The sequence below is a fragment of the Clinocottus analis genome, unplaced genomic scaffold, assembly GCF_023055335.1.
Source record: "Clinocottus analis isolate CAN_PGR_092001 unplaced genomic scaffold, fCliAna1.0.p SCAF_9, whole genome shotgun sequence".
Classification (NCBI taxonomy): Eukaryota; Metazoa; Chordata; class Actinopteri; order Perciformes; family Cottidae; genus Clinocottus; species Clinocottus analis.
The window spans coordinates 3530446-3551882 of NW_027176251.1; the positions used below are offsets into that span (position 1 = coordinate 3530446).

Below are 21437 nucleotides of genomic sequence, written 5' to 3' on the forward strand. Positions count from 1 at the left end.
GGATGAAATGCTTTTATTGCACTATATGCATCTTTCCAACCCTCAGTATCAAAAGACATCTCCATCCTCATCTGCCTCTTCATTCTCATCCTTATACAGAATTCTGAATTAGAAAAGGGAAAAAAAAAAAGAGTTGAAATCAGTATATGCTACTACTATCTGGCTTTCGTCAGGTGCATCTCGACTTCCCAGTTTCTCTGCTGTTTTTGTCTCATATTGTAGAAATAAAAGATGTGTTCTTCACCCCAGGGAGAGGAAGAGCAGCAGAAGTGAAGTAGTTAAACAGGCGGTGAGAAGCAGCGGCAAGGGGAGGAGGATGGAGCGCGGCGTGCTACCAGGCGCAGGGAGTAACTGCCCTCCTGGGAGCAGAGACAGGTCGAATATCTCCTGCAGATCTGTGTGGCCGGCCAAGACCTGGGGGGTCACTGAGACGGAGCGGGACACAAGAAACAACTAGTCATGGTGAAGGAACAGGGAGAGTGACCCCTAGTTCTTGAGTGAAAAATATTGTTTTTGCAATAATGTCCGATTACAATTTAGCACAAATATATGTGGGATGTTTGTTTTTATACTTTGCCATTCATTTGAGACATTAATTATGTCATCGGGATGAAGAAAAGTAAAAAGAAAACTAAGTTCTGCCCAGTAAGAATATACATGAACACATATGTACCTATACAGTGCATGCATACTCATGCACATATGCAAAGCTGTGTGATTATGCAATGTCATACACACAGATACAGACATACACATCCACTCATTTACATCTGTACAATGCGTTTCATCGGTTCGTTTCAGAAACTGTCAACATTTATTTGGGTTTTATTTCTTCAATGGTTCTAATTTACTTTAAAATCTCATTCCCTTGTGTATCTTGTTACCTGAGAGATGGAAGTACAGCCGGACAATGGAGCGCTTGTCTGAGTAGATCTCACACTGGTAGGTGCCCTGATGCTGCAAGCTGGTTGAAGGGATGGAATAGAGCCGGTCCGACCCCGCAGTCACTTCTTTAAAGTCATTCACCTGCTGGGTTTTCACCTGTCAGGCATACATTTGTACAAATCCTTACCATTTGTAATCTGCGCAGATGCAAAGACGGACTTCATATGCGTCAAGAAATAGTCGTGGGTATACACTTTCATGCCAGAAGTCAGATGAGATGATTGATACCACTCTCGTAAGCGTAATTATGAGTCCCAGTGCATGTCTTCACACCGGTCTGCTTAAGCAGAGGCGATTGGTTCAAGTAAGGCCTTGACCTTCGAAGTTAAAGTACGGATAGCTCATTGGTCAGGGCACATAGAGCTCCAAACAGCCGCCAGTTAGCTTCACGTAAAGATTTGGGATCTCTTCAATGAATTTGCTATTTTATGATTTATGGTGACGTTTAGCACTATGAATACATATCTACTCAAACCGTCGCGAGAGCCGATTCGCACCGCCCAACCCGTGAAGATATGTTAATCAACCAAAACCGGTCAGAAAATGCATTACGGAGCATAATTGTCAGGCTTGAGGACTGATTGAGTGTTGCGTGGATCGGCGTGTGTGTGTGTGTGTGTGTTTGAGAGAGAGAAAGGGGACAAAGAGGTGGACTATAATGCACGGCAATGGTTTCGTAAATTATTTACTCGGAATGCTGCTGCATTACCTTTTTGACCCGAGTCCATGATATTTTCTTAAAAGCGTACAGGTTGACCCGTGCGTCGCCGCTCAGGTCAGAGCCAGGCTTCATGCTAAGCTAGCCTCGTTGTCTCCTCCTGGCCACAGCCATATTTAACACCCACACAAGTGTGTTATCAATGTTCTCTTTTCACTCTTGGGAAGAAAAGCGCCAAATGCACTTTACTCAAAATAAACTATTCCTGGAAAGATAAAGCAGTGAATGGTTCTCCATATGCAAAGCGTATACCTCTTCTGCAACCCTCCAGACCACCTCGATGTCGTCTGGTAAGTGAAACGGCACTTCGCACCACATTTGGTTGCTGCTGTTCTCTGTTGCGTTTATTTCTTTAACTGACACACACACACACACACACACACACACACACACACACACACACACACACACACACACACACACACACACACACACACAGAGAGAGAGATAACATTCACAGGGGGCAGCTCTTGCAGTCTGAGCCTTCCTTAATGATAATACTTAAGCCTCCTCTCTGAGGAAAGGAGTAAAAATGATGATATGCTAAACAGTGGCTGTGCTGTAAAGGGTTGATATGAATACCATCGTGTGTGGGAGTCAACAGTCACCTTGCATAAAGAAGCCAAGGACTTAAAGAGCACCTTGGGGGCTCTGTGCAAAAGATATAATGTGCGGCAATAAAACCTTGCCTTGGTCTCTTTTTTTTTTTTTCAAATTTCAACTTTACGTTAAGAGCATTTCAAGGATCAAACACGGAGCGTTTCAAAGGATCAAGAGTGGATGCTTATGAGGGCGAGGACATAGTTATGTAAGGATGTGTCAAATCTGGATTAGGAAACACGGTTCCTATTTGGAAATTGTGACGTAGCCGTGCCACTCACCCAATGTGTTGGATTATTAACACTCACTTGGACAGTCCAGAGGGAACTCACAGGAGTCGTACTTGCAGGTGATACAGTTGTATACTGCACCTACAATCTGAAAACCTGAGGGATGTGTAAAAACTAACACTGATACAAGATATCTTCTTTTTTTAATGACCAAAATGTTACTGAAGGGATAAAAAAAATATTTAAAAAAATACGAACCACAAGGCGGGAAGCATCCAGAGACTGAAAACACAAGGAGATAGTTAACTTAGACGACTAAATTATATTACGGTCAGGTGAATTCATTCAGTGCCAACATCCAGAGGTGCGAGTCAGTTCAACCCGACTGCTTCTTTTATTCTCCACAGGATTTGAAAGGGGTGTAATAACATAACTATCTTATTACAGTGAGTACAGAGATCTGAGGGAGCTGTAATGACCTAATATGGGCCTCACCATAGATGAAAAGATGAAGGAAAATGGGGAAGAGACCATGTCTCACCTCTAGGCAGTTTGGAGGCAGCTGCGATGAAATTGTCTGCGGCTGTCTGCAATCTTTCCTCATACACTGTGTCTGATGGATGGAGAGGAGGAGGAGGAGGAGGGAGAAGAATTAAACATGTGGCTCAACACGTACTGGTGAATTGTGTGCTTTGGGGCATCATTTTGAAATCTTTCATTTCTAATTCCCTTCTGTTTCTGACCAATTCAGATGCTCTAAAGACTCATTAAATTGTGTGTGTGTGTGTGTGTGTGTGTGTGTGTGTGTGTGTGTATCAGAGCAGGTGTCCAGCTCTACCTGCATTCGTCTTTTCGTGGAACTCCTCCACCATCGGCAGGATCTCTGCATTCAGAAGTTTTTTCAGTTGTTTGTCATAACCTTCACCTGGAAGAGGGACACAACTGACACGTGTTTTTTTTGTTGTTGAACGATTCCAAAACATCCCATCAAAAAGATAATCATCCGCACCCACTCGCCCGGCCTCAATCACTCTCTCGTTGTTGTTGAATATGCGGTCCACCATCTCGAAGCAGGAGTCCACATTTCTAACATTGTGCTCGGTCAACATGTGACCCCAACACAGTTGAAGACCGTCCGAAACGTCGACGAAGCACCGAAAGCAGCCCAGAGAGGTCCGCAACAGCAAGCTAACGCACGCCAGACACACAACAAACGCACACATTTTGCAGCACGAGCGACAAACTCAAACAAAGGTTTTCTGCATGAACTGTTTTTATTCAAATCTCGGGCTCGTAGTGATCACACCAGAGGAATGTGTATTATTTAGTAGCTGGAAATCTAAGCTTTGAATATGAATGTTAAGATACATATCCCACATGATATTTAACACAAGAGCGTTAACATGTTCTGCTCACGTTTCCTCAACATGAATGGGTTTGAAAGGAGACTATTACACACTCCCCTCCATTCTATTGTCTCCCCCGATTTCCTGCTGCCTCAATGCACCACTTTTACTGCAGAGCACAGAGATGGAGCGAGCCAAGGTGGGAGGCGGCGGCGGCGGCGGCGGCGTAGGGGAGAGGGGCAGATGAAGAGGGAGTTAAACGCTCGTGTCGTAGAGGGACAAAGTGGAAAAGCGGGATGGTAAGAAAACTCGAGACGAACACACAAAGAGTAAAAGTCGAACTGGTGAGACGGAGAGCCAAAGCCAGAGAGGAGGAGAACAAAAGGATCGCCATTAGAGTAACGAGAGAGGAGGAGAGAGGAAGTGCATACTCTTGCAGGTGGAGTTAAGAGAATTTAAGTCGTGGTGAAATAATGTTGGCGGGGGAAAAAAAAGAGAGGAGGAACAAAGAGGAGGGTGCAAGAGGGAGGAGAGGACATCTACGTGACAGAGGAGGAGGAGGAAGAGGCGAACGGGACTACAAATCAAGTCGACTGCCTCATCACATCCTGTATCCCCCACTCCGTCTCCCGTCCTGCTCATCCTCCCCCGCCCTCCTCCCTCCCCTCCATCACCCCCTCTCCTCCCTGGTCCCTCGCTCCCCGTGCATCTCCATGGCAACCAGACAGGGTGCCTAATACATGAACTTAATATATTTCCAGTGGCAGGGTGAGCTGGGTACTAATGCATTCATCCGTCTCCACACAGACAAGCCAATCAATATTAGGCCAGAGTCTGCTCCAGGACCGCCAGAGTCAGACGCCGGGACGTGGAAAATCCCAAATATGTGTGCGCAGTGTGCCGGAGTACATTTTACAAATGTGTTGCTACACTTTGATAAGGAAAGCCTCTCATGGAGCACACATGAATGACATTTTTACAATTAAAAAAACATTAAAATAAGTATACTTTGTATGGAAGATGACACTTATTATTTTAAGAGCTGGTGCTGCATGTACTAACGCAGTCTTTTGTCTCAATGTTGCAAAGATATAGTGCCTTCCTTTGAGATTTTTTTTATGAATACCGCAAATTTAACACCTGTTATTTTAGGTGTCGGACAGAAATAAGTATGAAAAAATAAAAATACACCGCAACAACCTTTTTATGTCATATTTTATTAACCTGCCGAGGTAGAAAACACTGCACTTCTCCAGTACAAAGCACACAGGACACAACATGCACACGATGTACAAACAACCGATGTCTGAAAGTGACGCAACTGACGGGGTCACAACCCTCGGCTGTCTTCCCATCAGCCCCCATTGAGGGCCATAACACAAAGCCAGCCAATAGGGTTGGCCCCCTGAGAGTCTGTGCTGCAGGAGGAGGGAGGTTCTTCTTCATCATCATCACGGCAGGTAAACTTCTTCTGAAAACAGTCGACATACTGAAGAAAAAGAAAAAAGCCCCCCTTTTTGCTGGATGTTGAAACTGAATGCAGCCCTGTTCCCGAGGACCTCGCCTGTGACCTTTTTGACCTCACAGGTTAAGGGTCTCAGGGACAGAGGGGCATACTGAGGAGTTAAAATACACAGGGAGGCTTTAGATACGTGTTCAAAAGGCAATGCGGAGATGAAACGTATTTAAAGAAAAGAACCGCAGAGTCGCCGCACCGAGACAAAGACATGACCTCATCTGACATTTGGATCCTGCGGCACCGGCTGGGCTCCTCGCTCGCTGCAGATCACAAGCAACAATAAGCGGATCAATCAAAACATAATCGTCACATATTTGCCTTCATTTCATCCACGCTAATGACAAGCAAAGTAACATTTGTTTCACAGCAAGGCTCCAATAATCCCAGCAGAGTGTAGCAGTTGAGACAATTCATTTAGGAGAAACAATTCATTTTAAAGCGTTCATACATCGTGGGCATGACTTATTGAGCTAGCGCCGACACATCTTTTCTGAGCTCAGTGAAAATAAACCCGATGCCTATGTAAGAAAACATTAGAAGCAGAATTATAGTCGAGAAACTTACTTAAATGTCAAAGAAAAGGACAGTTATCTTAAGTTCTTAGTCATTGCGCAAACCCTTTCCTCCATGTGAGGCACATACGGTCTAAAAACATAACGTATGCGTCATACAACCTCATATTTATCTTTACTTTATGAGAATTGCTGAGGTTTAATCCTCCCTACATTAATACAAGTTAAGTTTTGTTAGTTCCAGAAGAATTTACAGTCCAAATGTCACACTTATTATTAATATGTCATAATATGTTTTATTAGTCCAATTTTAGGAGTAAGAGAGGATCTTTCTTCTGACTTACCAGTTCAGATGAAACAAGAGCAGGACGCGATGAAAGACATCAATCCTGTAAACGAAATAAAAAATGATGAGCTTCAAAACCATTTTATCAAACTTTCTGTGTCTTTTGGTGATGAAAGAAAGAAAATGAACTGCTAGAAATATCCAAATGCAATGCCACCCACTGGTAGACAGACAGAATGACACAATGACTGGGGAAGACTGGGATATGTTCCAGTCTTCCCCAATTTGCTCATTTTTGTGACTCCTGTCATTTTTTCATCAGGTAAAACAACTCGCTGTGATTGTGAGTCAAGGTGCTGCGTCATATTCCGCATCAAATTGAACTGCATTAACACACATTGTGTATTACTACAGTTATTACTTTGTGAGCTTACAGGCCTCAAAGATTGTGGAATACAGAGGTGTAATTTTTCAGATAGTCTGTTCATGTTGCATGTGAACGGCTCAACAGCCGGATCAGACCACAGGGAGCAGCACACATGTCAGAACTTCACTTAGATGAAAATTCTGCTTTTGGGTTTGTTTAAAATATCGTCATTCATGTTAGTACCAATGAAAACAAAACATAATTATTAATGCCAACTCACATGGAACAAATGACATAAAAACAATACCCTACCTTATCTCTTTCCCTCCTTTCCTCGTCCGTACTTTACCATCTTCATCACAAACACTCCTCACCTAATCAAACATGTCAAGTCACACACTGGCCAACGTCCCAGTTCCATATAAACTGGTGTCGTGTGCTGTACTGGTCTGAGTGTCCGAACGTTTTCACACCATCCAATTGTGCCCTTTTTTCTTTTTTTTAAAAAAAAGGTATATTGCACCAAGAAAAAACAAAGAAAGGAACGATATGGTCATTTCTATGTTGAACGTGTGTGATAATTGCTGCAGGTGTAAATGCATATTGCTCAACACTACCTCTCATGATATTTAAATTCCTCGACAGCTGCTAATTTTATTTATTTTTTTTTTACAAATTTACCTGCCAGATGTATGAAAAGGTAATTGTGACGCGGTGCATTTCAGACACTTCTTTTCATCTGAGATTTACACCAATAAAAAAGGTTTTAAATGAAAGTGAGAATAAAAAACGAGATGCGACTCAAACATGAAAGCGTAAAATACGACCTGTCGACGACATGCAGTCTGGACACAAGTTGAAAGGGTGCAAACACATTGACATTCATACTGCACGCACACACACACAGTGACGAGAGTGCACACATGCATGCACATCCATCAAAACATTAGTCAAAAGGAAAAGATCTGAAGAATTAGCAATGACAAAGTTTCAGACAAAAATACACGTCAGCTCTGAATACAAAATAAAATAAACCTCCTTAAAATCCTTAATCTGCATTCCTCTCATGAGTAAAAATGTAACAAAAAAAAGGAGAAAAGAAAATCACCTTACAGTCGGCCTCTTCTTGTCTTTTCCCAGTCGGAGGGAGTCTGTGCCTCCTCTCTCTCTCTCTGATGGTGTATGCTGGGGCCAGACAGAGCGCCCAGCGGCAGGTAGGTTACAGACAATAGTATTGATTCCATCTTCCTGCGCTCTACCTACCTGCCTGCCTAACACCAACATCCAAACAGCTGCTCACCTTTTGTCTCTGCAGGGCTGCCACCGCACACGCGCTCGGGGCTGCAGACGAGGGGGGGAAAATAAAAAGCAGGAAAGAGTAAAAAGCGTGCTTCACATGTCTGCGTGCACGCCAAACCTCCCGGTGCACATGCTATCCAACACTTTCAGACGACACACACACACACACGCACTCTCATTTACCCTCCGTGCTGCATTCATGGTCTCTAGTCGTCTCTCTTTGCGTTCATTGTACCTCAAAGTCTCCTCTCTTCCTTCCTCTCTCCCTCTTTTACACTCTCTAGTCATCATCCTTTTCCCCTCACGTTTAAGCCTCACGTCTCTACTAGCCCAGCCCCCCCCCACCCCATACACACACACACACACACACACACACACACAGACACACACACACAATCCAGTCTGTGAGCTACGCGTGTGTGTGAACGTGTGAGCGATGGAAAGAGAGTGAATAAGAATGCAGTGAGTGCATGCATGTGTTTGTATGTGTGTCTACGAGAGAGAGGAACAGTGTGTGTGTGTGTGTGTGTGTGAGAGAGGGAGACGATGGGTGGAGGGTGAGGGGGGGGTGTAGGGTGGCGGAGAGGCGAGCAGAAAGTGGGGATGGAGGGGGAGGGTCAGAATCTCTAATAGAATGAGAATAGAGAGAAAATATGAAGCCCAGGAGTCTCGTGAACCTGGGAGCCCGACAGTACTGCCTCTTCCTACGTGTGCAGCAATCACGCCATCGTCAAACTGATTACAGGATTTACGGTGTTGATCCAACACAACTGTAAATTGCAGCGGGAGTGACATCAAGCGCGTTAAATAAACCCATCGCGGAAAGCTTTGCCAATTACAAGGATGCGTCTTGATTATACAGCTTAACATCAGAGGTGGACAATATGCAGCGCGCCGTCGGGTACAACCGGTCCAGATGGAGGCTGTTTACACACAATGAAACACTGAGGAAGACACCCACTTTGTGTTGCGTGCAGAAACAAAGAAATTGCATATTTAATGTGATGCAATATGCCTAAATGCTCTCGTATTTGTATTTACATTGAACATGTCTGTTCAGCTGCTCAGTTAGTTCACGGCTAAAGGCAATGTGATTTTCATATTTGTGCTCCTCCCTGAGAGGACAGAGGGTTGAAGTTGTGTCGGTTGGATAACAGAATCATTCGACCCTGAGAGAAATCCAGAAATGAAAGTAAATCTAATTTGGAGCCACTGATTGGCTGTCTGTTCAGCGAGATGGAGCATGAACACTACACTTGATGTGTAAGCATCATTAATGGGCCCCTAAGTGTTCCCACTGTGTTGTACAACAGAAAATATCTCCAATGTGTCACACAATCAGAGCAAATGAGAGCAAAGTGACAAAGGAAATACTTTGTTTTTGGCCTTAAGGAAGGAGCAGTGACTGAGGTTTGTGATAACACCTTTTTTGATGGATTACTGGTGAAAAACAAGGGTATTAAATGAGAGAAAAATACAAGGACAAGTAAGCACATCAGCCGCTTTTGGCATTTAGTGAGAATTTAAAAACCTGTCCCACTGAGAAACCAGAACTGACAAACTGCGTATGAGGAGAATCGATTGAGACAAACTCGTCTTCACCTTCTTTCAAAGGGCTTTCAGATGGAGGCTTTGGCTTCATAAATATGCACGACGAGCATCCAACCTTTCAGAAATGTAGGTTAGAATAAAAACACTACGCTATACATTCATAACGCCTCATGAATATTCATGATGTACTCACATTGCCTATAGACTAGTCTGTGTCAAAATAGCAGCGGGTATTCGAGACCCAGTATAGCTGGATGAACCCCCCCCCCCACCACCACCGCGCGCTTTGATCCCGTTCTGTATAAACACACAGCTCTGTATACTACAGGACTCTTCACATCCTCCTCTGGAGCCGCAATCACACTGTAATGCCATGCCACCCGAATTAGCATAGAAACAACATGCTGATGGCGTTACCAGTATCTGCTGTGATGTGTGCTGCGTGTCCTGCAATCGTCCCTTTGCACTCAATGTGAGCTCCTGTGTGCATGCGCAGCACACAACACACACACACACACACACATCCCATCTGATCCTGCATTATAGTCACCAAGACAAAATTCCTGTACGTTAACAAAACTTTGACGGTGAATAGATAAATGGCGTGCGGGAGCGTCTCTCCTCCCTCCGTCTCCTCCCACGATGCTAAATTGCATCACGGCTTTCTGAGACGTCGGCCATCTGGACGCCAATTTGACTTTAAAAACCTAAGAAAAGGCATCGCTCTCTCTCTGGCGTGAGCGGTGTCAGAACCTGAGTGACGAATGCAGAATGTCACATACAGGTGTGTGTGTGTGTGTTTGTGTGTGTGTTTGTGTGTGTGCCTGGATATGGGTGTACTTGTGTGTGCCTGCGGCTACACTCTGCAGTGCAACCGAGAGACAAAGCAGTGAGAGTGCTTCACAGGGATGACATCATCAGTCTGGGATGGTGTCTGCCGAGTCTGTTTTAGGATGCTCCAGTTCTCAGTTATAGTCCCAAGAGATGGGAGACGGCAACATTTCTGGCAGCACGCTTCTCATCACACCTGTTTGTATAAAGTTGTGTAAGTGTGCAAAGAAAGGCATTAAAAAAGGAGGCCATGGTGCTTTATTTTTATATATATATATATATATATATATATATATATATATATATATATATATATATATATATATATATGTGGCATATGTGGATGTTTGAGAACATGTTCCTATAACAATCTGCTCCCACATATGCACGAGTCTGCGGCATCTGCCATGCTGTAAAACGAGCCAAGTGGTATCGGTCACATGTATAGCCAATCTTTACCACACTGGTGTGTGAGAGAGCGAGAGACAGGGAGGATGAGGCAGGGCAGGCTGCTCTTCCTCCCATGTACATTATCCTTGCCCCACACACACACACACACACACACACCTTACAACTGTCAGACGGTTAGCTGTCTCTTCTGGCAGGAGAGCAGTGCTGTGCGGTGGATGATAAAGACTGCTTCGACTGACAGTGCCGAATCAGCACAATTCTGATATATCCCCCCCCCCCCCACCTCTTTTCTAGGAGGGGAGGAGAGCCGGCTATAACGCACTGCAGATGGCTGCCGTCTCAACCGGCAGTCTGACATTCAGAGGGGAAAGGGAGGAGTGGGAGGGGAAGGGTAATGAAACTGGGAAAAATGTGTGCGATTGCTGGTATGGATGTAGAGGAAGTGCCAGTGGTAACATGGAAGTACAGTAGGAGTAGCATGTGTGTAAAAGCACAACTTTAGTCTCATCTATCGGTTGTAACATAATCGCCCGATTCAAGGATTTCACAGTGTAGTGCCAAGCTCAGGCGGGGAATCCATCATCTCCATTGACAAGCATGATGTGTGACTCCTGTAATGAATACGTTGGAATTCATTAACGGACTGAATGAGGATGATCAGGGGAAGAGACGGGGCAGGAAAGAAAGAAAGGTGGGCAGTTTACCTTTTCTCATCCAAGATTTATTGCCAATTTGGCCATATGCAGAGGAAAAGATGGCTTTATTTGAGTATATATATAAAATTCCTGAACAGCCCCACATGGATAGAAATCGAGGTTCAGCGTCCTCTCTTTCAGCTGCAGAATGTCAGTCACACAGCAGGTCGTCCTCCTGACAGACATGTCCAGATGCAACAGGAATTACACACAAAATGACACAACATGCCCACGGGGAAGTCAGAAAAACTTCAACCTCCAGAACTTTGGGCGGGGAGGGGACAAAGAGAGAGAGAGAGAGAGAGAGAGAGAGAGAGAGAGAGTCTGATCAAACTTTCAGAGGATCGGCGTCGTTGCAGTTGAAACGGGTCGATTCATGCCATGAACCACGAGGAGATCCGCTCACGCGGTGGCACCGTACTTACCTCTCTGCTGGTGGGACACTAGACGAGGCAAGGAGTGACTCCGCAGGGAAAGCTAGAAGGTTGTAGAGTTATCTCCATGCTGTTTATTATGCGAAACCATACAACCAACTACCTCACACTGCAGAGCACAGACTGTAGAGCTGCTCTCCAGACAAGATCTTCACCGGCAGGACGAAGGGGTGTAGGTGTGTGTGTGTGTGTGTGTGTGTGTGTGTGTGTGAGAGAGAGTCTGTGTACATATTCTACGCATACGCCTGTCAGGCTCCTGTCTACCAGTCGGTTGATTCCCTCATGCCTCACTTACTTTCTGTGTAAGCAATACACATAAATCCCATATGCCCTCCGTAATTCATGTAGTCAGTGGTGTGTGTGTGTGTGTGTGTGTGTGTGTGTGTGTGTGTTTTACATACATTGGACCTTTTTCTTTTCATCATTTAGGTGAAAAAAAAAGGCGTTTTGCCTGAAGATATGCATGTTATTTCTACAAAATAAAACGGGGAGCAAGTCTGCACTCATGTCTGGGTTGGGAGGACCTAAACGGCGGGCCAACAGGTGGAGTACTACATATGTTCATTCATAGTATTACCATCTATTTCTTAGGAGTTGTTGCCCTCTACTGGTGACTCTGCAAACTCCCTCTCACTTCTTCTTCCCTTCTGTGCCCTGTTCTCTGCGAGCATTGTTATATACAGGATGTTACAAGTACCCAATCTCTCATCCACTAACACCCAGAGACACTTATAAAAAATAAAAAAAAATCAAAAAAATCAGTGGCTATTATTGTTTGACGCTTTATTAAGCCATATTGTTTGGCTTTGCACTTTCGTACAGTCGCACAATGCAGCAGTTCATCCACATCAGCTGTCTCATTCTCCTTAACGGCCGGCAGGTTGTCACGGGAGCTAAATGCCATCTGTCGTAACGCTGTCATCACCTTCCAGTCTGCCGTCAGCTGTGATGTCTAAACATGGGCGACTTGCGCGCCACAGTCAAAATGGAATTTCTTACACGTCACGCCGAGTGGTTGAAAACAACAACCCCTTAAATCCAAACTTGTTTCGATCAGCAGATCCTCGCCGTAGGAATCGCAGTGGTTTTGCGCGCTGGAGCCCGACGTTTGCTGGCACAATGCTGCATTCCAGCAGCTCAAAGCCAGCAGAGTCACATTACCCTGAGCACCCAACTAAGCCAAGGTGATACGCTGTGTGAATGTAGGTTACAGATTTCAGCAGAAATCTTAACAAAACAGAAATGCAATCAAAAATGCTCTCGACATGAAGATGATTTGCAGAATTGCAAATACGTTTTACACACATCTGCAACACTGACTCAGGAGCGCCGCAGTCTCAATTTTGCATTATTTTAAGGAATCCGTCTTCTAATAAAAAGGAGCTTTACAATACATATTTATAAGTTAGACCAGACAACGCACCTGTCTGTCTGCAGACCTCGTGAACCTGAACTCTGCATGGCAATGGGAACAGACACAGAGAGGGGAGAGAGCCCGTCTTAAAACCCTTTAGCCGGTTGGGCAATGTGCTGGTGTAACCGTCGATATGTTGCCAGGTGAATTTGTTTTGGGATTTCTTCTCCTCCTTTCTTCTTTGGTATGCGTTTAGAGGCCTAATCCTCCATCTGCCGCTCCCAGTCGCTTTTACGCTCCTGTCCCAAAGTGCCCCCCTCACTCCTCCTCCTCCTCCTCCTCCTCCTCCTCTTCTCGTCACTCAACCTTTTACTATGCGTCCGCCCTCATGGGTCCCGATTTCCCGCCTCTTACCCTTTTAACCACCCCGACTTCAAACCCCCTCCTGGCTCCTTTACCCACACATCGGCGTAGACTCCTCTACTTTAAAGCCAGCGTCTGCAATATCTTCACATTCAAATCACGCAGAAATGCAGTGCGATTGTGCCAATGTCAGCTCTCCTCTTCCTCCCACTCACTCCACCCCAAGGAGTGTCTAAACAGTGGAGGACTCCTCCACTAAGACAAACGTCTGGGGTGCTTCATAAAATTCCTCTCATACTTCATCATCCACATACAGGGACACACACACACACACACACACTCATACACATCCCACTCGATGGTTACAGTCCTTTGTATAAACAACTCACGAGTCAACACAACACTCACCTTCAATGCTTTAATACTATATGCTGTAAAATGAAGTTGATGTAACTCAGGGAAAAGATGGAAAACACTTCTCAAGGCTGAATGTGAAGTACCAGCTGCCAAGTTTCTATATCAGATATCTGCCTTTCATTGGATTAAAACATCTCTGAATGAGGGGAGCTTCCCTTTTATGTTGCATGTTTGTAATTTTTAGAGTCCAACACTTTGATCTGCTAAAATATGCACATGATTTCCCAGGTGAGAGCCACGCTCCAGCCAACACTAATCTGCTTTGGTTGACACCAGCTTCGCGTAACAAGATGGCAAATTGAATGTTGCCATGGAAACATTTTCCCTGGCAACTCCAAAAGCCTGGCAACTAGCCAAACTGTTGCTATGGCACAGCTGTCAATCTACGTGTGCTGGGATTGTGCGTCTGGCTTCTCGCGGGGCCGCCCGAGCAAAGTTTCCAATGAAACGCACGACGGAGGAATTTATTCTAAGGTTTTGAGACGGTAGTGTGTGTGTGTGTGTGTGTGTGTGTGTGTGTGTGTGTGTGTGTGTGTGTGTGTGTGAGAGAGAGATGGTGGTATCTGGAAAGAACAAACAGGATGTCCTTCTATTTTGCATTTTCGTATAAAATCTCATTTTGTACCAGTCTTAGATTTTAGTGGCTTGATAGTTATTTTATATTTGGCTTGCAAGTGTTACTGACTTATCCATTATTACATAACTTTTAAACATCTTCTCAGATAAATTCTTGCCAAAATCATTCTTGGACAAATTATCCATTTTAGATGAAAGGCCTGGAGCTTCTTTTAGTTTATCCTAGTTCATTTTGCTTCAGGGCTTAAATTAGTCAGCTAATGTGTGTGTGTGTGTGTGTGTGTGTGTGTGTGTGTGTGTGTGTGTGTGTGTGTGTTTGTGAGCCTCGTCCTCGGCTCACAGCCTTTTAAAAAAATCATTTGAGATACAGAGATAATGAGTGGGTAAGCACACCGAGCCACCTTTGTTTTTTTTGTGTTAACGTCTTTAATACTTAAATACTTCACTTTCCACTCCAACATTAAAAGTAAATATTCATACAAACACAGGCAGAAGAGCACTCAGAAGACTAGGAGGAACAACATACACACGATAGCTGATACTGATATCTGAAGAGTGAAAGTAAAAAATGTAACTACTGGGGAAATGATGCTGTTGTATGCGTTTAGACCCTGTAAATGCAGATTTAGTTTTAGGACATTTTCCCTCACGAAATTCTGAAATCATTGATGCATCTCCCAATGTAGAATGTGTGTGCGTGTGTGCCATTAACAGAGAAAATAACAATATTGTTGCACAAAATGGTGTTGAAACAATTGAACTCACTATGTGTAATGTATACGACAGACTGTGCTTGTGTTTGTGCGTTGACATGTGACATTAACAGGTTTGAGGGTGCGTGTGTAGGCGCACATGTATGTGACAAGTAGATCCACTCAGAGCCCCATTGAATTATCGTCTAAGCCATTATTTCCCTTATGGATTGGAAAGTTTCAATGGAGGAACAGCCCTGGAAAATACTCAAGCAGGGATACAGGAAGAGCAGATGGATGGATGGATGGAGGCTCAGTCAACAGACACATTGGTACATATTTGTACAAGTGAAATGCATAACATAGAAATATTGTTACCTTTGAGATCAGTGCCTTGCAAAGTGTGGCAGGTGCTCGTTCCTCAGACTGTAACACACACACAGAAAACACACACAAATGAGTTAGAAGGAGACAAGCTGGCCTCGTGAAATGAAAGACCAAGAGGTCACCGGTTCAATCTCTGCAACAGCTGAGGTGTCACAGGACAAGAACATGAAAAGCTACTGACTTACTTGTGAGCTGCTCAAGAGAACAGCGCCAAAATATAACACCCACTTGTCACTTTGAAAGTTATTTTAAACCAGGGCATTTTTTTTTGTGTCCTTATCTTTAAATCTCACGCACCGCAGACAGCATCTAATCTACAAAAACAACCCGGTTACAGAGGAAGAGAAAGGCAAACAGAGGTCCGCATATCTGGTCTTCTAGAGTTAAGTTCTAAGAAATGTAAAGATAAGTAAGTCTACCATAAACTGAAATAATCAAAAAGCTGCAATCCAAGTGATACAATGAGCAAAATATAACATGAGATGAATCCATGTCTAATTTCTGTAATAATTCACACTAATGCTTGGAGCTGCAGCGCAAATTATGTTATGATTAGCATTTAAAACACTGAGTGCTGCCCTTAGTACACATTTGGATAGTTACAGAATTACAACAAACAATTGAGCATATTGTAAATACTTGCTGTTTGCTATTTCTTTCTCCATTGGATGATACATTTCAGCGTTTCACTGCTTGACGGTATCAAGGGTGGACATGACTGGTGGCACATAAACACTGTTTCATGCTTATTTCCTCTGTCTAAAATTGTTTGGATAAACATTTGAGAGAGTTTAAAAATCGTCTGATCTCTCTGAAAGCAATCTGGATGCACACATGCGTCGTGCGGTCTGGACAAAGCGAAAGCACCAGCTTGGAGAGCTAAGCCTCCTGCTCCGGTTTGATAAATATAACTTCAAAAGAAGCAGCCAAACAGCTTTAGCTGGCCGGCTGCACAATGAGCATAATAACTCCCCACCCCCTGGGAGCTCCAGCCTAGTTCATTTACCCTCGCAAAGCGCTGCCATGTCTGTATGTGCACATGTGTCTTTGTTTCACTGCGAGCCTCTCGGAGGCTCCCCACCTTCTGCTCTGTACAAAGCGGATGTATAGAGGAACCCTTTGGATCCAATCTTTTACAGAGGAAATGCTCCCCCCCCCCCCCACCTCTCGCCTCCCTTCTATTTGCCCCTCACATGTAATGCCTGATTGACCACAGCACCCCTTAAAGAGGTCAAAGGGCAGACAAAACAGTCTGGTGTCATGGCAACCTGTGTGCCACCAACCAGAATGGGAAGGGGGAAAGCAAGAAGAGGTGGAGGAGGGGGGGGGGGGGGGGGGGCTGTCAGTTAAAACCTTTGAGAGCGCCGCTTTGTGCATCGGCTAAAAGTGTGTGCGACATATAACCACATACGAGCACACATACATAAACGCACCTGCACTATGAAAAGGACCCTCCTAATTTGCACTCCAGACTTATCAAGCCAAATCCCTCCACGCATTGCAGTTGAGTTCCGTATCAGATGGCGTGCACGCTGGCGTGCGCTGGCGTGCCGCACGCGCCCGAGAGTGCGCGTCGTCCCGCGTGCGCGCGAGACACTCCTGCGTAAAAGCTTCTTTGTGACCGCTCGATGCAGTGGCAGTGTTTACGTGATGGGGGGGCGGGGAGGGAGGGAGGCTAACGGATAATTGGGAGGCAAATGCATTCAGATCAATACTGAGCTGAGAGAGGGTGAGTGAGGTTGAGAGGGGAGAGTGGAAGGTGGTGAGGAGAGTGGGAGGGGCCACAAGAGGGACTGATTAATCATCCCTGTATTGTTATTGACTTTCTGTTAAAGGGGGTGAGTCAGACTGTGAATTATGTGTGTGTGTGTGTGTGTGTGTGTGTGTGTGTGTGTGTGTGTGTGTGTGTGTGTGTGTGTGTGTGTGTTGCGCGGTACTCAATGAGAGCACAAAGTCATCAATTACAGTCCTAAACTTCCCGAAGGTTTGGCACCGTTACCGGTTTAATCGAGCTCGAGACTACCTTTTTTCTTTCATTCCCAGTGTGTAATTACAACTTTTTAGGCCTCGCTAGTTCGCATATTCAGCGAAACAACCATGAAAGATTTATTTATTCATGTTTTGTAAAAAAAAAAGTAAAAAAAAAAAAGAAAAGAGCCAATATGCCGTGACAGTTTCAACAGGAAAGCGAAGGAGGCGAACAGGAAATCCCCTGTGAGGAGTTAATGAGGAGCTGACGACTGAACAGACACAACAGAGAAGGAGAGAGGGAGGCTGCTAGAGGAGGAGGAGGAGGAAGAGGAGGAGGAGAAACGCTGGCCTGACATCTGACCCTCTGGCTGTGACCTTGTTCATTGTCTGAGAAAGAAGAGAGTGGATTCACCTGAGGACCGGCCACTTGTGAACGCACATACACGCACGCACACACACACACGCACACGCACACAGGATACTTAAGCTATCCAATTCACACAGCCACCAAAGCCCTGCCCAATCCACACACAAAAAAAAACTAATTAAATATACAAAACTGACATTAGTTTTCAATTATAACAGCGCGACGCCGACGTCAGACGTGGCCACAGGCAGAGTTTAACGACGGCCATTTAAAAACAGCAACTTGTCGGCGGACAGAAGGTCGAGCTCACTGAATGAAAAGCCATTCAGCGTTACCTTGAACTTGAACAATGAGTCTGGTGTTTGAGCCGGGGACACTTCCTGACCTTTCCATCCCTCTGTGGACGCAACCGACCGTAGCCTCGCCTTTCATCTTACAGATGTGACCCAAGCGGACCACAGACCAGCCAGTAACGGCGGGTTTTACTTCTGTATCTTACATACTGCCTTGTAATGTTAATCTCGCTCCACTTCAGCCAGTTCATACTCGAGTCGATGTGACTGAACCACAAGGTTCATTTTCTAATGATTCACTGAGCAGACCTCCGCCTCCCTTTTACTTTCCTTTATTCTTGTCCTCCCATTGCTGCAGCAGCAAACTATTCCCTCCTCCTTCAACACGCTTTCTCTCTCGCTTTTTCACCCACTTGTCTCACCCCCCCCCCCCTCCGCCTCGCAGACGGTCTGTTTCTCTACGCCTTCCTCTTTCTTTCTCCCCCCTCCACCCCTTCTTTCTTCACACCGTACCCACCTCTTCTTCCCTCTGTCTGGCACACTTGAGGGTGTCGTGGCGTGACACGGGCAGCTGACACCTCCGGCGCAACTGCAGAGCTTGTGTATCGCCGCCAAGCATCATGAACAGCATTGTGAATGCCACGCATATGTTGCCAGAGGAGACGCAGTGACACTTCAAACGACTTCATCTTGAAACTTGCGCACGTTTCAAGGCTGAAAACGAAGCCGTGTTTGTATTTCCCTTTCAATGAAGCCGTTATTTATTGAAAATGCCCGTCATTAGTCCAAAACATCGTCAAATCCCTTTTTTTGTGGAAACACTTTGAAAATGTTTACTCGAGTTCACTAATCAACCCGCTTGTTTGAGCAGCACTAAGATAACCGACCGGCCGTCGTAAAAAGAAATTCCTCAACAGTGTTGATGTTTTCATCAGAGCAACACAGCGCAGTGACAATCCTAACATCTGACACAACACTGAAGCGCAAATATGTAGATGGGTGGGGACTATTTCCTGGACCACAGCCATGGTTCTCATCAGAAGTTATGAACATAAAATGCCTGATGATGTCAACAATGCTCATTCGTCAGAAACCCGCTCCATAAATCATACATGGCATGATTTGACATACGGACACAGTGCCAGCAGGAGAGAGAGAGCTGTGCTAGAATTACCACACACAGTTTCACTAGCTATCTCTTTTTTTTTTACCCAGCCCCAAACTCCTGAAGCCCTGAAGACGTCTCCAAGACGTCTAAAAAGAGTCTGGCAGGGAGAGGGAGAGGATCAAAAACACAGAAGAAAAAGACGAGACGGAGAGGAGGAATGTGCCGATGAAGACGGAGATCAAATGGAGACGGAAGAGGCAGACATGAGCAAACCAGGCGAAAGAGATAGTTTGGCGAGGTAGGAGGCAACACTGAGACCTACTAATGCAGAACTGAGGAATTCTCACTGCCGACTCCAAACGCATTCCTGCAGCCTGCAAATATTAACCCCCACCTCGCCACCTCGGCCTCCTTCTGCATGCACGAGGCAGCCACCTGGGCCTCCACCAGGAAACTATTCATTGATATTATACACGCTTACTGGAAGTAATAGGGACACTGCAGGGGAAGGGAGGATACACAGAAAAATACATATTCAATGTGGTACAGTTGTACTGGAATACCCAGACATCATAACGGAGGCCGACTTCGTTCATGATTGACAACCCAGCAGTTGACGAACTGCGCGCTTGCTCAACCAGATTGTTAAGAAAAGCAAAACATCCAAACAATGCAGCTTATTCTGAAACAAGGGCTCTCTTGCTGCCGTCGTAGTTGACTGGAAAGAGAATATTTTTAGGCAAATAGAGAGATATTGTGGGTCTATTGTGGTTTTTTTAGACCAAGATTTGGAATTTAGACTTTTAGATCTGATGCAGACATTTACATTAAAATGTATATACCTTACTTTTAAATGTAAATACCTTACACAGTCGCTATGAGCTGTTTGGAATTATTCAAGTATGTGATCTGAGATAAATATACGTAGAAGTTACACGTTTGTTTGGTCAATCTTAAAGTTTGAGTTATCGCTCAACTGGGGGTGAATTTTTTTTAACTTCATAATTTCTTTTAGATTACTGTTCTAGTATTTTTGGTCACAGAGGAGACATTTAAACAGAGACATTGTAGTTTATGTTCAAGTGTGAGCCACGCAACGTTTTGAGGTTAAAACTGAACGTTAAGTTGAAAAGATGAAGTTTAAAGTTAACCTGAATAAACAGAAAGAAACAGCCGTTTCTAAACGACATTAAACATATTTGGCAATTCTATATTGCAGCTTTGTGTTACTCATTGGCTGACATACTGTACACGCCGACACCAAAATATGATACAACCCAATATTGGCTGATACGTGGGTCAGGTGGCTCTTCAACACAATCTCTTCTTCAAAGTGTTGTCCTTGTGCTGTGTGCAGTAAATAAAGAGCATCATGTCAAGCACACGTGTGTTAAATAACAGCAACAACATATTATTCATCAGTAGTGGAAGTAATATTTATGTCGTCCATAAATTAATATTGAAATACCTTACTTTAAAATACTCAATATCACTATTTGATAACAAAATATTCTACAAGAATCAAAATTACCTATTCAGAAAGACCCTTTTGTTATAATATTTTATATTGTTGCATAAATATAACTGTTTATAAATTAACATGGAAGGAGCATGTTAATGTCGTTGGTCAACATTGAGCTAATTTGGGAAATTTAATCTTTAACAATGCATCATATTTTATAATATCATAACGCAAGTAATTGGTAACCGCAGCTGTCAGATAAATTAAGTAAAAATAAAATAAAAAGCACATTGCATGAATGTTATACAATTCTATACCTCAAAAGAGAAAAAAAAAGCATCTGCAACAATCAATAATCTCTTTATATCAGCAACATCGCAGAGGAAATAACGATAATATCAAGACATGCAGCTGCTGCAACAACGCGCCAACACTTCAGATCGGAGATTTTTTAAAACTGGTCAAACTTTGTCCTCTGCGCGACAGAGAGAGAGAAACATCATCTGTACCTTGCTCGTAGTAGAAAAGCCCTGTGGGTATCCAGATGGAGCGCGCTCAACTCCAGCCCCATTTCACCCCCCATGTCCTCGACAAGGCCAACAAACACTGATGCAACTAGAGCACCGAGTCCGGGGGGAAATCGCTCTCGCTGAGACGGTTTGAGAGCGTTAGTACATCCACAGCGGTCACATGGTGCAATGCT

The 21437-nt window shown here is 44.4% G+C and overlaps 1 protein-coding gene across 1 annotated transcript; it reads right to left on the minus strand.

Annotated features, from left to right (window-relative positions):
• On the minus strand, positions 1 to 3747 carry spaca6 (sperm acrosome associated 6). The gene is made up of 9 exons (XM_068569135.1): positions 3503 to 3747; positions 3332 to 3418; positions 3035 to 3106; positions 2752 to 2775; positions 2572 to 2649; positions 1916 to 2019; positions 885 to 1041; positions 245 to 425; positions 1 to 103 (listed from the first exon to the last, which is right to left on the minus strand). The coding sequence occupies exons 1-9, from the start codon at positions 3714 to 3716 to the stop codon at positions 49 to 51; spliced, it is 972 nt and encodes a 323-aa protein (XP_068425236.1). The 5' UTR covers positions 3717 to 3747; the 3' UTR covers positions 1 to 48.
• Positions 3748 to 21437: the final 17690 nt, after the last annotated feature.

Coding starts and splice junctions, on each gene's coding strand:
- spaca6 (XM_068569135.1), bottom strand. CDS start 3,716: ATGTGTGCGTTTGTTGTGTGTCTGGCGTGCGTTAGCTTGCTGTTGCGG. Junction 3,419..3,502: donor GATTGAGGCCGGGCGAGTGG/GTGCGGATGATT, acceptor TCCCTCTTCCAG/GTGAAGGTTATGACAAACAA. Junction 3,107..3,331: donor CCACGAAAAGACGAATGCAG/GTAGAGCTGGAC, acceptor TCCATCCATCAG/ACACAGTGTATGAGGAAAGA.